At 35.4% G+C, this 22,936-nt stretch overlaps 1 protein-coding gene across 4 annotated transcripts; it reads left to right on the top strand.

Moving 5' to 3' along the window:
* The first annotated feature begins 223 nt into the window (after positions 1–223).
* On the top strand, positions 224–21,096 carry LOC106053396 (DNA-(apurinic or apyrimidinic site) endonuclease 2-like). 4 transcript variants are annotated; one of them, XM_056026319.1, is made up of 7 exons: positions 224–245; positions 5,600–5,765; positions 6,705–6,788; positions 7,123–7,306; positions 15,411–15,554; positions 16,678–16,747; positions 19,872–21,096. In XM_056026319.1, exons 2-7 carry the CDS (start codon positions 5,645–5,647, stop codon positions 20,976–20,978), a joined length of 1,710 nt encoding a protein of 569 aa, XP_055882294.1. In that variant the 5' UTR covers positions 224–245; positions 5,600–5,644; the 3' UTR covers positions 20,979–21,096. The 4 variants fall into 4 exon arrangements, with proteins under 4 accessions (XP_055882294.1, XP_055882293.1, XP_055882291.1 ...); XM_056026318.1 differs by lacking the exon at positions 224–245 and adding an exon at positions 446–518; XM_056026316.1 differs by lacking the exon at positions 224–245 and adding an exon at positions 2,631–3,321.
* Positions 21,097–22,936: the final 1,840 nt, after the last annotated feature.

The raw sequence follows: 22,936 nt of genomic DNA, 5'->3' as shown, positions 1-22,936 counted from the left end.
GCTTCGGAACGATACAGCTGGAGATCACTTACAAATGAGGCAAAATACACATTGAGACCAAAAGAAAATCCACTGCCAAGGATAGACCTAAACGGCAAAAAAAAAAAAATCGACCACCGCGGGCACCGGCGGACAATGTGTCTGCGCTGCATGTGGCAAAATATTTAGGCCGTAGCTGGGGCTTCGTATCCACGAGAAATAGCCTATTGCATTCTTCATTAATCTTCGGAATCTTCTTTTTTGAAGTAACGTCTGTATTATATAAATATAAGATAAGATATGCCTAAGTCTTATTATTATCTTAGAACTGACAAAACTATTCAATTGCAAAGCGAATAAAAAGCCGAAAAGGAGAAAAACATATTGAAATTAATGAAATACATAGATCTATATATCATCCATGGATTATCTTGATCTGTGCAAGGGACATAAATCCATCCGAAAATAACAAGATCTAGATCTAGAGATCTATGTCTACTAGATGATCTAGAAGCTAGATCTAGATCTATAGATCTAGAGTCTGTATTGATCTAGTGATAGTGACTATCACTATTATCACTATATACTATACTTCACTATTGTGACTATACATAGTCTCTATTTTTTTATAGTAGTATAAGTATAGTTTCTTCTAGACTCTAGTTCTAGTAGTACTAGATTATAAATTACTAGAGTAGTTTATGCTATTCGGACACCTATAGGCCCAAATTTGAAAGTTTGACTTTGACAGCGCATTATTTTACAATGGTTTGACATAGAAAAGAAAATGACATATCAAAATCTTCTTTAGTTAAAGGAGAATAAGGATGACTACTTATATTAGTTCCCCAAACCTATATTTGTTATTATATTTAAGGTCAAAGAGGATGTGTGTTTTCATTTAAATCGGACACATTTGACCCACATTATTTGATTCCGGACACCATAATTTATTTCGGACAGTCTCTATATTTAGGCATCAATAAACTCAGATTTTAATTCTATATTAACATTAACTAAATTTTAAGATCCCCAGGCATAGCCCCTCACATGAAATCATTACGATGTTTTCAAACTATGCATAAATACGAACACAAAAAATTAAAATATGAACACACTTATTCTACCAAAATTAGGTCACTGGAATAGTGATTTCTGCACCGACTTTTAGACTTATTTTATGTGTGTTGAATGTTTGGGGTTTGCATGATTAGGTGTGTGTTGAATGTTTGTGTTTTTTTTTTTGTTTATTAATTTAATAAATTTCTAATACAGATGATCTTTTGTAGTATAGTAGGCCCCTACAGGTTACGATAGCCATTCTTGCCTAACTGATTCCTCTATATTCTCTCTATATAAATCTAGATCTATCTAGTAGGTCTAGATCTAAGCATTTAACTTCATTCAATGTACCAAGCTCACTCCAAACATTTGCCCATTTATTCTCTATTGAAAAAAACAACAACAAACGAACAAATATAATATAAGATCATTTTTATTGATGTCCAAAACTGGCTGTCCGAAATAAATTTTGGTAAGAAAATCGTAATTTAATTCGGACACCGTATTAATTGGTTTTTGGTATGGAATTAGAAAACTTGGCTTATGAATCAAATAAATAAGCTCCAAAAACAGAATAAATATTGCCAGGCTCATTAGTATAGACTTAGCCAATCAAAAAATATAGTCTTAACTCTAGGAAGAGGTAAAGTCGTCCGGGTAACATAGGAAAAAACAACAACCTAACAAATTTGAAATTCGTTTTTCTTACATAAAAAGACAGCTAAATGGAAGGAAATTGGGTCAGAATCATTGGAAAATGGACAAGCACATTATACAGCGCGCTAGTTTTATAATACATATTAAAATAATTATTTAATGACCACAAAAAACAGCGAATGTCCGAATTCATGTAATGTCCGAAATAAATAAACTACTATAGATCTATCTAGTTTAAAAATAATAATAATCTAGTATTCTAGTAGAGTAGTTAAAGGGAAACTCCGATAGTTTTTCAAATTTTAGTTATTGACATATTTAAATTCTGCGTAAAAAGTTGTAATAGTAAACATTATATCATTTTTTATTTAAATGCTCGGAAAATTTTATATTTAATAAATTAGACAGAAAATTCTCCACGCCCCCCAAAAAACGGGGTTCTGCGAGATGTTTTTAGTTTTTAAAAACGTGACGTCACGAAGGTGCTGGCCAAAACATAGATCTAGACCTATATAACCGATAAACTCTCTAGTCTAGATCTAGACCTATCGGATCGCATTTATTGTTACGCTTCACAGCTAGATCTAGTCTCCACGTTGATTTATAATCGGTCATTGTTTATAAACCTCTATTTCTACTTGAAGAAAATTAAATATTGTTCTTCAGCTTGTTGCAGTAGTTCCAATCACAAAGATAAAATCAGCAAGTATGCTGATACAGAAATTAGTGTCTCTTTTCATTTGTTTCCAAGATATGAAGTTTTAAACGGAAAATGGGGAAAATTTATTCGCCTGAAGAGCAAATATTTTACAAAGGCATTAGCTAATTCCTGTTTATGCTCAAACCATTTTGAGAGAAGCTGTTTCAGCAACTTCACTGCTGTGGAAATGGGATTTTAAAAAAAAATTTAAGTTAATACCAGGTGCAGTACCAACAATACATTGGATTTCCAGGCCAAAGAATTCAATTAATGATACTACTGAGACATTTTAAACAACTGAAGTTCATAAATATAAATGAAATCAGATTTGTGAGCTAGAAATTTACTACGAATACTAGATCTACTATTAAATTTCTTATTTAATAAGTAGATCTATCGTCTACGAAACTCAATTCCAACTTTTTAACTTTTGACCTTGGGGGTGTGTCTCGCCGGCTGAGCCAGCGTCAAGCTCTCTCATCACTTTTTCCATGTCAACCAATGTTAGGTCGAAACAGCACAAAAAAATCATAATTTTCTTACGGTCAAACATACAGTCATAATTTATACACCATTAGAAATTTCTTTTAAAGTATTTTAATGATGTAATAACGAAAAATTTTTTTTATCAAAGATAATTTCTTTTTCGCCTCCCTATCAATGAGTATCAATAGGATTTGAGTGCACCGTCGTGACGTCACACAGAAATTCAGTGAAAATCTGACTGTTTTGGATGCGCAGAAAAATTATGTCACAAAAACATCAATTACTAAGTTATTCTTGCAAATAAAAAAAAAAGAATAATATATTCATTATCTATAAATCAAAACACATATTATATCAAAAATTGTCAAAACCATCGGAGTTACCCTTTAATTTATAAGTAGAATCTAGTTCTATATCTAGTGTCTAGTGTACTTTAAGTAAGTATAGACATAGTCTAGAAGTGAGTAAGTGACTATCTGGTCACTATCAGTGACTATCTAGTATCTATAGTATAAGTATAAGTCTATAACTATGACTATGAGTATAGGTAATAGAAATAGACTAGTTCTATAAAATCTATATAGTATAGATCTAGTAACAGTATAGTTAGTCACTACTGTAGACTGACAGTTGACAGTGTCACTCGACTCTAGAATGAGTATAGAATACATCTGTCTAGCTAGACTCTAGAATTAAGTCTATAATAATAATAATGTTTTTCCTCATCTAATCTAGATCCACTAATGTATGTAATTATTATAATTATAATTTAATGTTAACTTAATTAACATTTGACTTGATAGACGTCCCGGTATGCGTATAGCTATTTAAATTCAATATTAATCTCAAGTTTAACTTAGAAATATTACATATGTTGACAGCACATTAAATTTTAATTCAAAAAATCTGCACCTAGAATCTAGACTCTAGACCTAGTCTATATCAAATACAAAATATGCAACATATAGATCCACTATTTTTTTCTACAATTATTGTAATTTAGATATAATTAATAAGAATATATTTATTAATTATATAATTTTCCTCCCCCTATTCAAAACTACTGCTAGTAATAGCGTATATTCCTAGTTGTTTATTCAATCTACATAGCTATTCGTATTTACGGTCGGTATTTTATATAGAATAAAGGTCTGTGAGCTCTACAGCTCTATTATTTCTATTAGTTTATTTTCTCTCTCTTCCTATCCGTGATTAAAGTCGGTATTTAAAAAACAACTCTAGGCTATTCCCCCTTTTGATAATGCTTTTGGTCTTGATCCTGCTCCTTGACAACGCAGAAAAATGGCCAGGAGTGTAAATACCGATGCTAAATGCTGATATTGCCAATTTAGTCTATAACTATAATACTATAACTATAATAAATTAATATATAGATCTAGATCTAAAGATCCGCCCTAGGCATTGGAGGTGGAAGATATAATATTTACCAAGCATTGTCCCAAACACTTTTCTGCAACTGTGACATGGCATCAAATGGTGCCCATTGCTTAAACTATATGTATCCTGTTGTTAATTTCTTTATCCAGCAGAACATTGTTGGATATGATGGAGCCAAGGTAACAAAAATCGTCAACAATTTCTAGTGGTTGGCCCTTAATGGTTACTTGAGGTGCAGTATTTGTGTTCTGAACTAGTATCTTCTAAATTCTAAAGTCTTGCTTTGACTAATATTTAAGCCGAACTTCTGGAAGCAACAGATAGTTTGTCAACCAGTGACTGAAGCTGAGTATCAGAATCAGCCACAATAGCTGCATCATCAGCTTAGAGAAGTTCCATGATATGTACCTACCTACCTTTGGTTTTTGTCCGCAACCTTGATACATTAAAGAGTTTTCCAGAGGATCTTGTATGGAGAAATACTCCTTCGTTGATGTCGCTCTAAGCATAATGCAGAAGGGAGGAGAAGAATATGCCAAACAGAGTACGTGCGAGCATCCCAGCTTGACTGTGTGTAATGTCTAGTGTGGTAACTTGTTGCCACCGCTGAGTAGCATCTGTGAAAGGGGAGCAATTTTGTAAGTCTCTCCTGCCAGTATATAGCCTCTCCACAGCAAGTCCTATGCAATACCTCCTCGTGGTGACAGATGGAAACTGAGGCTGTGAAGCCTCTGGCAAATCTGCAAGGGTCTCAGAAGAGGTTTGGCCCCAAGATGTAAGGCAGTTAATGAGTCATGGCCCGTCGGTGTGCTGACATGCCCTGCTGCCTACAAACCAAACCCCTAGCTGTAGGTTAATAGCTGCACTTAGTAGTGTTAAGTCACAGATTAACATGCATGACTAGAATGACTAGACTAGATCTAGATCTATATAGATTGACTAGACTATAGGCTAGTCTATATATCTAGATTTTAAAATCTACATGTAGTATAGAATCATAAGAATTTAGATCTAGATTTTGTTCTTCTGTTGTAATAGTATAGGCTAAATAGCCTAAAAATTAGTAAAAAGATCCCCAACACAGACTACTGAGTTTAAGTAACTAACACCAACACTGCAAAACCAATACTAGAGTCTGGTAGTTGCGCACACTAGGACTCGCTAGTTAGGTCTAACATTTATCTGGTGTCTCATGGTTGAGATAGCTGGTCAGGATTTCTTTTATAAATAACTCCAGAATTACAATTGAAAACTGATCTAGTTCTAACAAAAATTAAACTTAGATTTAATGGTTAGAATTATGTATGTATTCATCAGTGGAACTTGGAAGCCATCTATGAACTTTGACTTTACTAAAAGAAAATGAAAATATTGACTTGGAATATCAATGGAATTCGTGCTTCAAGAGGAAAGTCTAGCGCTAAATCATTGCTAGACTCCCTATGTGCTGATATTATATGCCTACAAGAGACTAAAATAACAAGTAAGATTTCTTTTAGTATTTAATACAAAAAGCACACAACAGATGTATCACTTTGTTTTTCATAAAATAGTGAGAGCGGGCAGAACCCCCTCTCCCTTTTTTTTTTTTTTTTTAACAGAACTGAAAGGTGCCTGTGAGGATTTCTGTTTATTTATTACTTGGTATTTTTTTTTTTTATTACTTGGTATTTCTTCTTATATTAATTATTGTTATGGTTCAGAATCATCTTGCCGGAGATTATATAAATGACTTGAAAACACACTGAAGAAACAACTTTGTGTTCTCTTCTAACTTCTTTATTAAGCTTTTAAAATTACACATATAAGTAGATTCTCATTCAATAACATATCTTTAAAAAAAATGAAACTTTCTAATACTACAACTTTAACTGATATAACTTGTTACTGAAACAACTTTATGATACCAATTCTATTAATGTAACTTCAACCACTGGACCCGCAAACGTTTAAACATAAGACCGTTACTATAAAAAAATCGTTACAATGCGAGGACCCCGATAACTAACTTTCCCCTAATTTATACTTTTCTAAACCGTACTTTCTAGAATCTTAGAATCTTCTATCCTAATTATTTTATTAACTGTGACCTTCTAGAAGCTGACGGTATGCTATCTTTTTCCCCTTAACCTCTTTCTCTGATTGGATGACTATGATTAACGTGTTTAATCTGGTCTTCTATGATCTGACCTCGGCTTCTAGAAACGGGTCCAAGTAGGTCACAGTATCGACTCATGACAATGCCCATGTTTCAAGTTAATGAGGCTTGTTTTCTTCCAATCTTACTAGATCTACTTCTGATAGAAATAGTATACAATTGAATCACTTTGATAAGTGTCTTCAAGACCATAGTTGGATGAGTTGACAAAATGCTATCACTATTTCTAAAATTGTTTGTTGTTTTTTTCAATAAAATCAACAGGAGATATGCTTGATGAGCCCACTGCTATTATTGATGGTTATGAATCATACTTCAGTTTTTCAAGGAAGAGATCTGGATATTCAGGTATAAATTATTGTTATTTTGTGATATATATATAGATCTATAATCTAATTAAATAGTGAACAGTTGACATAATATGACTTGGCTAAATAAGTTATAAAATGTTTATGTTGTGCAGTTTCTTATAAATTGCAATCTATACTACATGTCATATATATATATATAAGGTTTGTGTTCAAGTACAAAGATTACACATATATGGCTACTATTAGTACTAATAACTTTTAATAAGTGATTTTAAATGCCAATGCTTCTGGTGAAATGAATTAACAATGTCTTCCCTATATATTTTTTTAATCTCATTAACTAAAAAGTGATAGGTTTATGCATCTGGCAGGTACTGCTAATTATTGCAAGAAAACTGCAAGCCCTAACAAGGCAGAAGAAGGCTTGACTGGAAAATGCTCTAATCACTCTGAGACAACTGTTGGTTGCTATGGAAACATGGAAAGTTACTCTGACAATGATCTTGAGGCCCTAGATGCAGAAGGAAGATGTGTGATCACTCAACATAAAATTAGGTTTTTAAACTTTTTTTAAAAATTATAATTCCTCTGTTCAGCTTGCAAATTCATGGGCTCCAAAATCTGGGGGATGGAGGTTTTTAAAAATGGCTCTAATGATTTTCCTAGAAATTTGACTGTTGATGTATATGTGTATCTTTGAAAAAAGAATTATTAGCTATTTGGCCACACTAGGAAAACTCTGGTTTGACCATTATAAGTATAAAAATATTAATTTAAATTTGGCTAGAGACAGTCTTTATTTTGAACAGGCTACGTCTTCTGGTATATCCGCGTGTAGGCCCTATTCATTAAAGAGTTTAATAAATTAATTAATGTTCCATTTTATTAAATCTAACATTTGTTATTTATTAATTAGAGACTGAAGCTCTGCTAAGTCATTGGTTTTCCTGGCTGATTCATGTAAACTGTTCTAAGCTCTAATGGCACTGTGGTGACACGGTTGCTGTGTGGTCAACCGTGACACACGGTCAAGTGTTGAGTATCGAGAGTTAGGGGACTTGGGGAAGTGACTAGTGTGTAAACAAGAGAGAGAGAAAGGTCAGCGAGTGAAGCAGGAGATCTGTACATAACGTTGCCATGTATATATGTTTTGTTAAAATGTTCCACAATTAAAAGACACTTTAACGTAAAAGGACTTGTTTCTTCACAACTGGCGACCCCGACGAGACACGACTAGGCACAAGTAAGTGGAAACGTCGATGTACAAAATATATAGAGAAGCGGGCAAGGAAAAGAAGAACTGGAAAAGTTCATAACATTAAAAATAACACAGGAAGAAGAAAGGGAAGAAAGGAGATTTAATAGGGAAGAAGCCAAAAAGAAAGAAGAAGATAGTAGAAGGAAGGAAATCTTACAACTAGAACTAAAACTTAAAGAAAAGAAAGACAAAAAACAGCAAAATGAAAAGGAGGGACACTTTGACAAATACAAACAATTAGACAGAATGTCTCCATTTGACGAGAGCCAGAATGAGTGCATTGACTCATATCTACTGAGATTTGAAGATATAGCAACATCATGCAACCTCCCACAGACAGAATGGGCAAGAAGCCTCATGGGGCGCTTAAAAGGTAGAGCCATCAACATCTGTCTTCAAATGAGAGATGAAGAAAGAGTATGTGGCCGTGAAGGAGGCGTTGCTGAGACAGTTTGGCTCCACAAGTTGCGAATACAGAAGAAGATTGAAAGAGTCGACACCTCAGGTGAACGACGATCCACTAATATTCGTCACCAACATGTCGATATACTTCGATAGGTGGGTAGACCTGTCAAAAGTGGATCACAAATATGAAACCCTCAGAGAACACATCATAATGGACGCTGTGATGGAAGCTTACAATAATAATGTGAAAACATACGTCACGGAGCGAGAGCCAAAGACCAGCAGCAGCCTGATAGCACAACTTAGGCAGTATAAGGCCGCACACCCAAGGGAAGGGTTAGCTAGAGAGAACCCAAAAGCGGCATCAGCTTGTATGGTGAACAATGCTGCAAGAATGTGGACTCCAAGCCCTCTATATAGAAGAGAGCCCACCATATACAGGAAGAAGAGAGAAAGATATCAACATAAGCCCAAAATATAGATATCGAAGAGAGAAAGATGAAGAAATAAGCCCAACATATAGAGATCGAAGAGAAAACGCAGATAGGAGCCCAACATATACATATAAGAAAGACACAGCTAAGAGCCCAACATATACATATAGAAGAGGGAAAGATAAAGATAAGAGCCCAACATATACTTACAAGAATAGAGAATATCAATGTAATCAGCAAAGAGTTCATTTCCAATGTCAAATTTGTGGTAGAACAAACCACACAACAGAGACTTGCTTCTACAACCGACGCAATAAAGATTGGAACGACAGACCAAGAGATCGAGCATTTGCTGCTAAACACGCTAATAAACTGCAGGTATACCCAGGCTTTGTGGGAGAACAAATTACCAACGTACTGTACGATACAGGTGCAACTGCAATTTTAGTCGCAAAAGAATACGTCAACCCACATAAGTACACCGGAAGAAGACAAGACTGTGTTGGTTACACTGGTCAAGTAACTACACATCTGGTAGCACGTATCAACATACACACACCGTTCATCAGTGGTTAGCATGAGGCTTTAGTACTAGACAATAAGCCTGACAACATTGGCTGTATCAAAGGCTCTAAGCCTTGCACAGTAGAAGAATTGAACAAGTGGAAAGAAAAATACACACAGAAATGTTCCATGGTTACTACAAGAGCTCAGAAGAAAGCAGAAGTGCTAAATACAAACGATAACATACAAGTTCCTTATAACAATGAAAATGAAAATACAGAAACAGAAAATAGCGATATGAGAAGCCATAATCAAGTGAACAACCCGAATAAAATCTCCACAGAAAGTCAAGACCCACTACAGATTAAAACAGAACAATTTGTCAGTGAACAGAAAAAGGATCCAGATCTAATAAAATTCATAGAAAGTGAAGCTCCACCAAGACGAGGGTTAATCAAGATAGGCGAAGATGGTGTCTATATGAGAGAAATTCATCTGAAAGCAGGCAAGACACAACAATTGCTTGTTCCAAAGAAGTACAGAGAAACAATTTTAAAGCTTGCACATGACACCCCGTTTGCCGGACATATGGGAGTAAAGAGAACATTGAATAGAATCTTGAATGAATTTTTTTGGCCTAGAATTACGCAAGAAGTCAAGGCCTACATAAAATCCTGCCATATTTGCCAAATACATGGAGCAAAGGGAACATATATGCAAGCTCCAATACAAACAACAGACTTAAGTGAAATGCCATTTGAAAAGATAGCTGTAGATATTATTGGACCAATGCCAGTAATATCCGGAAGAGGCCATCGCTACATATTGACTGTTGTAGACATGTGCACACGGTTTCCAGAAGCAATACCATTGAAAAGAATTTCTTCCGAAGATGTCGGAGACGCACTTACAGCAATATTTGCAAAACTCTGAATATTAAACAACAATTTGCTGCCCGTTTTCACCCCCAAGCAAATGGGATGTGCGAACGCCTGAATTCAACGCTGAAAACAATGCTGAACAAAGTAGCACAGGACAACCCAACAGACTGGGACAAGCTGATCAACCCCATACTGTTCGCCTACAGAGAAGTAACACACACAACAACGGGCTTCTCACCATTCGAGATGCTCTATGGCTCACCTGTTAAGGGAACATGTCACTATACAGAGACTTTCTAGTAAATAGGAACATAGAACATGACGTACTCACAGGATACAATCTTGTCATCAAGACAAGACAAAATATAATCAAAGCATGTGAAACTGTCCAAAAGCAAACAAACAGAGAGAAACCAGAACTATTGAGAAAGCTAAATCAGGGTCGAAAGTTGAGAACACTACAAGTTGGTGATAATGTCATGGTTCTGCTGCCTGACAAAAATAATCAGCTATTTATAAAATGGCAGGGCCCATTCCAAATCACAAAGGTGATTTCGAAGGTCGACTACAGTATAAACATCAGAGGTCGAGACAAAGTATTTCACATCAATATGCTGAAGCTGTACATGCCCAGACCATTTACTCTTTCAACAAACGCTAATCAAGACACGCAAGACAGTTGTAGAGTAATGGTGTTAGAACCAATAGAGGAAGCAGATGATGTCTAGTGACGCTCGACTTAGGTTAATTCATTAATCAGATGATGAGAAAATTAACAAATAACTTGTATGATAACTTTAAAATTTGTCTTGTCAAAATTGAATGAACATTACACTTCTGAATTTGTTTAAAATTTCATTCAGAGATGTGAAAGTTGTACTACAATTTAGTTTTTAAGTTTGTTGCATTGATTGTAGTCATAAATGTCCATTTAGGAACTGATATGAAAGAAACACAAAGTAAACAATTCCCTAAATTTGGAAGATGTTTTGATGTAACATAAATTATTAACTAATTGTGCATTTTTCACCTGACAATGTTGGCATTCAAAAGATTATTGTTACATAGAAAAAACTAAATGCGTGTATTTTTTTATATATAAGTTGTATAATATAACAGGAAAGCTTTTTGCGATAGTTCAATTGGAAATGTCCCTTGCAATAACATATTATTGAAAATTTATTTGTCGTCATAGGCATTATCAGTTCTCTCATAATTGAAGATGCCATTGTATTACATGTCATTGCAGTGGCGTAGCTACCAATGTGCGGGTGGTGCGGGCCGCACAGGGCACCAAGTGGAGAGGGGCACCAAAATTCCCCCAGTGTGTATTAATTTCCTATTTCCCTGAGCTTTTCAGTAAAAACGACTAATTGTATGGACACGAACAAACATAAACTACTGTATTTTAAACATGAACTAACGATTTATAAACTAGTCATGTCGCTATTTTGTTTCATCTCCTTGACTATTTCTTCAATACAATGTAAGCTATAGAACAGTTTCAATCTAATTTACTAGATTTATTTCGGACACACGGTACATGTTGCTACTACACTGATCAATGCTCTGTAATATAAAGAAGAAGAAGAAGATAGGCCAACATTTTTTTACTTCATTGTTTAGTCCACTGGTTTAATCTAGCTATTGAGTTTACAAATATATTTCTAAACTCTAGCTCTAAACAATTGTCTTAGTTTATTCATTTCTTTATGATTCTTTATAGTTTAATTTTGGAAATAATTCTATTGTAATGTCAATATTTTTAAATAAGCTAACCTTTGTTTTCTACGAGTTTGTTTTTTTACTTACTAGTTAATTGTAATACTGTAACGTAAAACAAAATGATGAACAGTGCTCAAGACTGACTAGTCTGGCTGGCGCCTCAAAACCCTTTTAAGCTCAGACGGAGAAATCGGCATCTCTGGTTCTCTCCGGTTTGGGTAGACTATAAGGGCCCCATACCCAGATCTATCGGGGCCCCTCATTACCGACCCATCGGTATAGCAGAAAATGGCATCTGTTGGGTAGAACCTTAATGTAGCTGATGCCAAGTTTTGGAGTATGACAGGTGTTAATCGCCTCTTGGTGGCTCCCTCTTGCCCTATAAGGGACATGTTTATTTGTGGGGCCGGCAATCTCCTCCACGCAGGGCAAGTACTAATTCTTCTAATAGGAATTCTATCAGTGGAGAGCCCAGCTGATTTTGACAAATAGGCCGCAATGTGGAGGAACGATCGCATTTTTATGCGGTTCCTCTCTCTTCACTGTTGCACTAAGATTGTGGTGGGTAGCCTAGAGGCCGTAAGTACTGCCCTCTCCCTCCTTAGATTTAAAGGGGCCACCTTTGTTAAGATTTCAGCAGCGTTTGTTGGGCTTGTCCGAAAGGTGCCACAAATGAACCATAGTGCCTGTGATTGTACTCGGTCGAGTGATTCGAGGGTAGTTTTACTAGCATATACTTGAACTCTATAGCTGTACTCAATTTGTGATCTGACTGCCCCTAAGTACAATGTGCGTAGCATGTAAGCTTTGTCACCCCACTTTGTGCAGGCCAGCTTTCTTAGTAACGCTAACTTTTCTTTCAACTTCCTGGACGTTCTGGAACATTGACAACTTTCTATCCAGGGTTACCCCTAGATATTTTGGCGTGTTTTCACGTTGGAGTCGCAGCCCACCGAGTTTAAGCTCGAATGGAGCCTTAAGAATGTCGATTAGTAGGGTGAACAGGGACCAGGTCGTTTTGGCAACTTTTATCTAAATCTGTCATTTGTCGCAATACGAGGAGATGGTATGGAGGTCTGCTTGCAATGCCACCTGTATTTGGTCGGCTTTCTTCCCGGTTGACCAGAGGACAATGTCATCTGCATAAAGCAGTTTCTTTGACCACAGTGAGGTGCGTTTCTTAAATTTCTTAAGTCTAAAGAAGCATCTAGACAATTTCAAGTCACATCATTGCCAGAGTCCACCGACTATAGGCGAGCTGTTATCATTGAATCCAGAAAAAAATGATGAGGCCGACATCCTGAATGATGAAACATGAGGAAAATACTTCAATACCGCAGGTTCTAGAGACTAAAGGATAGCATACAAGCATGTCTTTAGTACAATCATCAAAAGTTCATATGGAAGAAGCTGAACCATCAGACAGTGTAAACAATACAGAAAGCAGGATAATAAACTCTAGACTGAATGACACTGGAGATCGGCCTGATGTCATAACATATAATATTTGCATACACCTTGTCATTCAAGGATCTGAAACAGTTCAGCGTATGGACAGTCAATTATGAGAGGCGTATAGACATCAAGAATCAGCAAAAGGAAAGGCTAGAAAGCTTTCAAAGGCTTGGTTTTTCGGAACTAGCCTTAAACATTTAGTTGAGACCCGCTGGAGCGCCAGAGGAGAAGCCGTCAAGATGGTTAGGGATAAATTTTATAAAATTATAGAAACTCTGGAGACATTAACTAGCAGAGATGAAAATTCATCGACTAGATCTGAAGCAGGTGGATTATTGGTTGCTATTCAGTCTTTTAATTTTCTCACCTATCTCGGATTTTGGGCTCCTGTATTAACTGAAATTAATAATGCGCAAGTCTACCTTCAAAACCAAGGATTGTCTATTCGAGACTGCTCACTCAAACTAAAAACATTAGAGACAGTAATCGAGAGGACATCGCTGAAGCCAGCATTACCTTTGCCGAAAGCGTGTGTTCAGATCTGAGAATCAGTACAGAACTTCAAAAACGTATTGGCCATAAGAAAAAGATGCCTGGTGAGAAAAGTGACTACTCTGTACTTACACACAAAGAAGAGCTACGAAGGGAAATTTATTCTACCTTGGACAGGATTGTTCAAGAAATAATCACCCGATTCGAGCAACTTTATGATGTAGCAGATAGATATGAATTTTAGTCACTTCCCAGCTATTAAATCCTCAAGTCGAAATCAATCTCGATAGTACTCCTAGCAACATTGATAAAAACGATTTTCTGCTGGAGCGAAAGAGGCTTCAACGGTTTGTCACAGTTTCATCAGAAGCCTCCGAACTTCCAAAACAAGGACCTGTTGAGCTCTTGAAATTTATAAAATAATATCAGCTAGATGATTCAGTCCCAAATATCGTCATCATGATTCGCCTATTTTTGACTATTGCGGTAAACGTCGCTACATGCGAGAAAAGTTTTTCCAAACTTAAACTGATCAAGAATTACTTGCAATCAAGGATGACAAATTTACGACTCACTAATTTGGCCATTTTGTCCATTGAACAAGAGCTGGTGGAAAAAATTGATTTCGATAAAATTATTTATACTTTTGCCAGCAAGAAAGCGTGTAAAATTCATTTGTAGTATGTTTATGTAAAAGTGATTTTTTGAATTAACAATATTTGATTGATGAATACATATTATTTTGAACAAAAAAGTAAGGTTTTGCAATGTTATTAATTAGTTAGGTTTTTTTTTTTTTGGGGGGGGGGGGGGGCATCAAGATAAGGTACCGCACCAGGCATCATATACTCTAGCTATGCCACTGTGTCATTGTTTTTTCTTGTCGATGTTAAACATTATTAATGTACACCCAAACTATTGGGTTCATGAAATTTTGATACGATCAAAATTTTTCTCTGCCCTGGGAGGACTGTGGGACACGGTTGCTGTGTGGTCAACCGTGACACACGGTCAAGTGTTGAGTATCGAGAGTTAGGGGACTTGGGGGAAGTGACGAGTGTGTAAACAAGAGAGAGAGAAAGGTCAGCGAGTGAAGCAGGAGATCTGTACATAACGTTGCCATGTATATATGTTTTGTTAAAATGTTCCACAATTAAAAGACACTTCACAGGCACTAAGAAAGAAGGAGCACTTGTTTCATTTTTTTATCATCCACAATGTCTAAACAGGAATTTTGTGTTTCTTTAATGAGTACTCTTGATTGTTTCTAAAGTACTTAGTCATTGGTCTTAATTGTACATCAAACAAAAAATTAAGATTTTTTTTTTCTAAATAATGCATAGATATTTAGTTATTTCTCCTTTTGTTTTTTGTAAAACAAAGTAAACTGATTGGCACTGTTGTTTTTTCAGTATAGCTCAGTATGAAATTATAATTTCTATAAGATTTTGAAATGTGATTCTTTTTATTAGAGATATTTTCTTTGTTCTACATATGGTTTCCAGGCTGCCTACAAGTGAAGTCAAAGATGTGGCTATTATCAATGTGTATGTACCAAGAGCAGGAGAGAAAGAGGACAGGCTGCATTACAAACTCAAGTTTCTCTCAGTTTTACAGAGTCGATGTGAAGCTTTACTGAAACATAACATGTAAAAACAACATTTTTTTATAAATACATTCTAAAAAACATTCTCATTTAAATGTTCTACATGGATAAACTACTTACCCAAAGAATCCTTAAATTTTTGTGTTTACTAGACTGTTGTCTTGTACTGAGTGAAGTATTGCAATGATACATCCAATAAAAATCTCTGTAATACTCCTGAATTGAAAACACTCTTGAGTTTCACATTATCTTTATAGCCAGATTTTCTCTTTTGCGCAGTCAGAAAAATTGAATATCTTTCTCATTTTTACACTAGCATTTAGTTTTGGGTAATAAAACCACAATGTCTGTCTACGATGAGATAATTTTAGAAAATTAATAAAAATTAAAAAAATAAATGCTCAAAACAGTTTCCTAGCCTTTAGTTTGTTCAGTAATATTTCCTCCTTCTCCCTTTTGCAATCTTCCTTTAACCCCCAACCTTGAGATTAATCTTGCTCAAGTCCTGACCATGTTAGCTTTTGCAATTTTAAGGAGTTCCTTCTGTTAAGTAATCATGGACTTCTCTTAATTTTCTGCTATTGTCTACCTAAAAATATTCAGTTAAACACAGTATTAATAAAAACTTGTTAGAGTGTAATTTATAAAAACACTTTAAAAATTTTTAATTTAATATTCATGTGATCAACAAAATTAACTTTTTTAGGTTTAATAACTAAAGTTGTTGTTTTTATTTTAATATATACTTTCTTTTTTTTTTCTCTTTATTGTTGTTCTTCTGTAATGGTCAATGAATATCTTTTTTGTCATCCATTGGATTTGAGTCTTGTGACCACACAAACTGATTTGTCAGCCTCACTCTCTTGTTCAAAACCCATCCTGTTTCTATAGCTTCCTGGTATGCAGTCTGCATGCTGGACTGTCGTTCGGACTTATCAATGGTCCTGCCCGCTCCCATCCCTTGTCGTCCTGCAGGAGGTTTGGACTAATAAGTAAATTATCTTCAATTCTGAAGGAACATCCAAAACATGTAAAACATTTTACAAACAAACATTTTACAAGCTAGATTAAGGACAATCACAGCTTATTCAAAATAATTTAAAGAGTCCTTGTATTTGTTTTCATCAAAAATTGGTATATAGTTCATTTTGTGTTAATGTTTTCAGCCATGTTATATTGGTTGGTGATATGAATCTAACTCATCAGAAGCTTGACAACTGTGAATCTATTTATGATGTAAGTAACCAAAATAATCTGTCACACTGGGCTTTTATTTTTTTATTAACATGTAGATCATGTGGCCATCCCATTTTGCAGATTATAACTTAATGCAGTAAAAAATTTACTTAACTCTTTCTCTCCCTAATTATTTTCCTCGTTTTGTTTTGCTCATTTGTATTTCACTATCCTGTTATGATTAAACTTCAATAACTTTTTTTTTTTTTGTTATCAGAAAATGTTATGTATGGTATTCAATTATAGGAATAAAGATGCTCTTTTTACATAACACAAATTAAAGTTTATAAATCCAAAAATCAATTTACTTTGATGGGTTCAAATCAACGTTGGTATCGTCAGTTAGGAGAGAAAGAGTTATGGAAATTCTGACATGCCATTTTTCCATTGTTAAATTCTGAATTATGTTAAGACCAAATATTGTTCAATAAATCCTATAGAGTTATAAATAGGAAAAGCTATCTAAGATAAAAATTTTAATACACTTATGCAATATGTAGCATAGTTAGTTAGGTCCTGAGTCAATCTTGAAATTTTCCTGAAGTTAAATATCTTGATTATAAATTCATGCCGTTGTTATAAGTATTTAAAGCAGTGTTTCTCAAACTTATTTGTCTGCCGGCACACTAAAAAAACTAAAAAAATTTTGCGGCGCACCACGAAGAGCAATAGTTGTTTTGTAATAAAAAGAAAAAAAGATTTGACCTGTTTTTAAGTATTACATTTAATGTGAAGGGTGTGCCTGTTTTTTTTTAGAGCAAATGCGATCTAATCGAGGCTCCAAAGACGACAAACAAACTCGCATTTCATCGTCTATTGCAAGAAGTCTCTCTCTTTTCTTAGACTTGATTCCAAACTTACAAAACCATGAAGATGCAAATGGAAGAATTATTTTGATTGCTTTTAAACAGATTTCAGGATATAACTTGTTGATTGAAATCCAAAACACATCCAGGCTTTTCTCGGCAAAACTTGACTTAAGAACTGCATCGTTTTTTTAAATCAATGAGCTGCTCTTCTTCTTCAGTTGTAAGATTTGTAGCTTCATTGTTTCCAAACTGTTGGAAAGTAATGCTGCAATTCTGACTACAGGTGTGTCAAAGTGTACAGAATTTCTGGGGTGATTTCTTTATTTGAAGCACATTCATTGTAAGTAGGAGAAGCGAAGACACCTTTCAAGACCTTACTTTGCCACAAAGACAATTTTTTCAAATTTGTCAAATAAATTACCTTAACCCACCAGATCTCGTCATGAATAGAAAATCCAAAGTCTTTTTTTTTTCAGTCTCCAAGAATGAAATCAGCTCAGCCTTGAGTTGGACGACACGCTTTAACACTTTTCCCCTGGAGAGCCAATGAACGTTGGTGTGTTACAGGAGACATTTGTAGTCTGAATTCATTGCTTCACAAAGCTCTGAGAAATGCAAGTGGTCGAGATTTGATGAAGTTTACAACTTCAATCACTTGATCCAGAACAGACATCAAATCTTTCGGCAAAGATTTGAAGGCAAGAGCTTCTCTGTGGATCATGCAGTGAACAACTAATACATTTGGATTTTCTTGACGCACAAGAGTTACGAATCCCTTTCTATTTCCCTGCATGGAAGGACAGCCATCGGTGCTGACACAGTTTTTCCACTATAGATTGAATAGCAAAATGTTTTCGTTGACCACTTTGAAAATATCTTCGCCTTTGGTCGTAGTCTTTGCAAAATAACAATTCGTTGACACAATTTTCATCCTTTATGAACCGAGTAAAAGCTAGCAGTTGGGCTTTGCTGCTAATGTTAGTGGATTCATCAACTTGAAGAGACCACAGCAGAGACACTTCATCGTTAGTCACGTCGAAGTGTTCGCAGATTATATCTTGTAAATCTGTCGATAAGTCTTCAATTCTGCGCAAGATAGTATCATTTGACAAAGGAACTTTTTAAACTTTTTTGGCGGCATCGGGTCCAAGGATAGTCTCAACAACTATTGCTAAAGCTGGTGCAATGATTAATTCAGCCTATATGTGTTTCTTTCTTGCATTTTGGTAATAACTGAGCAACCTTATAACTTACAATCAATCCCTTTTCAGGCAGCTTTAGGTAGTTCGTAAGTTTTTAGCTTGTTTATTTTGTTGAGCCCAGATGTTTTCAAAGTATTCCTTCGGTTGCGCTTTTACAGCTGGATGTTTTGTTTCCAAGTGCCTCTTCAATTGGCTTGGAACAAGCGCCTCATTTGACAGAGTTGCATTGCAGATCTGACAGAATGGCAATGAAGATTCTTCAGGTCCCGAAGATATGAAACCATATCTTTGTACCTTCGTTTGGTTCCTTGCTTTTCATTTAACGCTTTCGCAGTTTCATTCTTGCTAACGTATTTCTCCATGGATAACAATGAATAATGCTTCTTGATAATTTGTTATTATTAGCATACACATAACAATTTACATGAAACACATCGCTTATTATTATCGTTACCAATTCAAGAACTGCTGTCACTGCTGTGCGTCTGCTAAGGCAGCGAACATTTAAGTCATTATAATAATATATTATGTATAGTGGACAATTCCATAACCTGAATAGCTAACACCTCTCTCTTTCCGTCAATATGGAGCGATCCACTACTATTACTGGTCGTTGTAAGTGGGAATGTCATCGCAACGTAAAAAAAAATTTAATACTAGGCAGACCTGTGTAACGCTGCACGGGTGGCGTTCTGAAAACTCCTGGGGCACACCAGCAAATCTTCGGCGGCACACAGTTTGAGAAACACTGATGTAAAGGGTGACTAAAAAAAAAGAAAATATTTCAGTTTGCAGGAGAACGTTATTTTAGGGGTGTGGGAACCTCTGAGTGAATTTAGTGGACAGAAGGTTCACCAAGGAAATTTAGGTAATGGACATGTTCATGAAAATAAACAACCCTAAGGAAAGAAAAAGAGGGGGGGGGGGGGGGGGGTGAGAGCCCTTGAAAACAAAAAAAATATACTCAATAGTTTTTGGAGGATATAATTGTTGAAATATTTACGTCAAATTAACAAAATGTGAACTTTTATATTATGGTTTTATTTCTAAAGAAATAAAATTTCAATCTATTTTCTTGATTCAGTTACAGTATGTTTAACATCTTTCCTTTAGGAAGATTTTTTGCGTCTACCAAGCAGAATTTGGTTTAATGAAATGCTGCAAGAGTCTGAGCATGATCCTAGCATCCCATGTGTGGATAGCTGCCTAAATGAATTCACTTTGCCTGATAGGGAAGGTGGTCACTTTAGTGACATATTCCGAAGGCTGCACCCAGATGAGGAAAATGCATACACAAACTGGCACACGACGACGGAACACAGAAAGACTAACTATGGTAGACGCTTAGATTATATACTGGTTGATACAGAACTTGCAAAATTTGCAACAGACTGTCAGATTTTATCCCAGGTTGAAGGGTCTGATCACTGTCCTGTTATTATGTCCTTAAATTGTGAGCCTGTCCCTTCAACTGTTAGCCCTCAACACTGCTCTAAGTTTATGCCTGAATTCAAGGGGCAACAACAAAAATTATCTTCCTTTTTCATAAAGGCAACTACAAAGGACATCAATGATGGCAGTATAGCAAACTCACAATCAGAAACTTGCGTCACTGACATTCTGACTGTAGATGAAGACTCAGATTCAACCTCAACACCCAAGTCAGTCTCTTCAGAAGCTGAAACCAATAAAGTACTGCCATCAGTACATCCCAGTGCTAAGCTTTCAGTAAAAAGGCAAACTTGTGAGCCACAGAAAAGCTCCAAAAAGTTAAAACCAGACCCCTCAACTAACAAGCAGGTCAGTCTGACATCCTTCTTCATCACATCAAATCCTTCTGTGTCTCACACACTTAGTGCAAGCAAGCAGAATAATGTCAAATCCACTAACTCTTTAACCAAACAAAATTGTACTCAAAGTGATTCTGATTCACCAACCAACTCTCAAGCATCTTTATTGTCAGGCTCTTCTGATGCTAAGTCCACTAAGAACACAACCATTAATCAGGCCTGGAGGACATTGCTAAAGGGTCCAGCTCCTCCTCCATTATGCCCTGGTCACCATGAGCCTTGCATCTTGAAAACTGTTACTAAAAAGGGTCCCAACAAGAACAAACAGTTCTATGTCTGTAGCCGACCTGATGGGGCACCAGGTAATCCAGAACATAGATGTAATTTCTTTCAATGGTTAGGAGATAACCAAAAAAAACATTCCAAGTGATATTTCATTATCTTATATGAATTGACTGTTGTATTATTTCTATGTAAAATATAGGCTATGATTATTATTTTTTATTTTTTTTTTACAGAACAAAATAAACTATATTTTCTACCATAAAGCCATTTTAATTTATTTTTTAGTAATGTTAGCATTTTGTTGGTTACCTTCTTGGAGCATTTCTTAGTTTGGCTGTAAAACTTTATTTTTGAGAAACATTCTTGCAGCATACTTCACATGTGAAAAGTTTAACTTTACATTGCTTTGGTGGAGTCAGTTATTTTTCAGTTTAGCTTGTTTATTGTTTTTTTTTTGTTTGTTTGCTGAGATTGATACCTCACTGTCCATCATTTGTCTTGCAACCACTCCTGCTCATGTTATACAAGCTCTAGCAATGGCTACCCAAGCGTTTGCACTGCATTAAGATCACTTTGATTATCTCCACATGGCAGATAGGGGCAATTAGTCTTCCTTGTACCTGTCTCAAGTTGCCCTAAAGGATAACTTTACGGATTCAAATGTCTTCCATATGTTGGACATGACCAATGCATTTAGTCTTTGCCTAAATGTGAATATCTCAGCTTTGCTTACTTTGTCGTTCCTTGTACCAAGGTGACTTTCCAGATACATTGGAGATATGGAACACGTTTAATTTACGCTCTTTTTTCACTCTTTTTACTCCTGTATGCTAATGATGCAGCTATTGTGGCTGATTCTGATACTCAGCTTCAGTCCCTGGTTGACAAACTATCTGCTGCTTGCCAGAAGTTTGGCTTAAATATTTGTCAAAGCAAGACTAAGATACTAGTTCAGAACACAAATACTGCACCTCAAGTAACCATTAAGGGCCAACCACTAGAAATTGTTAATCATTTTTGTTACCTTGGCTCCATCATATCTAACAATGTTCTGCTGGAAAAAAGACATGAACAACAGGATAGCCAAAGCAATGTCAACATATTCGAACAACCTGAATTCGAACTCATGGCTCAAGCTTTCTCAAGCCAACATGGTAACAATGGAGAGCTTATGAACATGACATATTGTATACTTATCTTTTGTTTCTGTGACTGACTTAATCCTGTGCACTCCCAGGGGAGCATAGGGCAACAACCACACCTCTCCACCAAACTCAGTTCTGAGCAGCTTTCTATAGTCTCGACTAATTTTTCAGGTTTGTGTTTATTGAGACTCAAACGACAACCTATAAAGGGGACTAATTCAGCTTATTCAGCCACTTCCATATTCTAAACAAAATAATTTATTACCAATAGTCAGTTAACTAACTGATGTTTTTTTTTATTCTTGTGTTCAGGTAAAAGAAATAAATGTGCAAAATCACATGTACAAACTTTTTACAAGACAGAGTGAGTAGATATAAGCTTTATAATAAAAGACAGCAATTTATTACTTACAAACCTGACAGCTTATTGTTGTCAGTATACGAGTCTGATTGGCACAGAAACCTTCTCTTATACCTCCTCATCCCTCCAAGATGGCCCACATAAGTGATTGGAACATAGCACACTGAGCATGAAAGTTGCATAAAACAAATATTTCCAATCACGCAAATTTATTATTGTTGGTCTTGATCTGTTAGAAATTTATTACCCAGTACATGACTGATTCAAAACAATTTCAGCAAAGGTTTTTTAAAAAGTTTATTTTTTTTAATGTACTTTAAAATCCACCAACACAAAAGGAACTTCTCTTTTATTTTTATAAGTAACCATTATTTAGAGAGAAACTTGAAAAGTACATACAATAATTCTTGTGATATACTGTGATCCAAAACTGATATTTTCCCTTACATTGTGACACTGGGTTACTAGTATCAACAAAAATAGTCTATGAATGAATCTTGGTAACTTAAATGTGCTAAATTTTTTAAAAAAATCATAACAGCAAAAATTAAAGCATAATAACACTAGTCCACTTTTCCTTACTGCAAAATAGTTTCA

The sequence above is a fragment of the Biomphalaria glabrata genome, chromosome 4 (genome assembly GCF_947242115.1).
Source record: "Biomphalaria glabrata chromosome 4, xgBioGlab47.1, whole genome shotgun sequence".
Taxonomy (NCBI): domain Eukaryota; kingdom Metazoa; phylum Mollusca; class Gastropoda; family Planorbidae; genus Biomphalaria; species Biomphalaria glabrata.
This window is presented reverse-complemented; position numbering and strand designations above follow the sequence as displayed.

What these genes read in the sequence shown, in the direction of transcription:
- LOC106053396 (XM_056026319.1), top strand. Translation starts at nt 5,645, where the DNA reads ATGAAAATATTGACTTGGAATATCAATGGAATTCGTGCTTCAAGAGGA. An exon ending in GAAGAGATCTGGATATTCAG is followed by an intron (nt 6,789 to 7,122) that starts GTATAAATTATT and finishes TGCATCTGGCAG; the next exon opens with GTACTGCTAATTATTGCAAG. An exon ending in GCTTTACTGAAACATAACAT is followed by an intron (nt 15,555 to 16,677) that starts GTAAAAACAACA and finishes TAATGTTTTCAG; the next exon opens with CCATGTTATATTGGTTGGTG.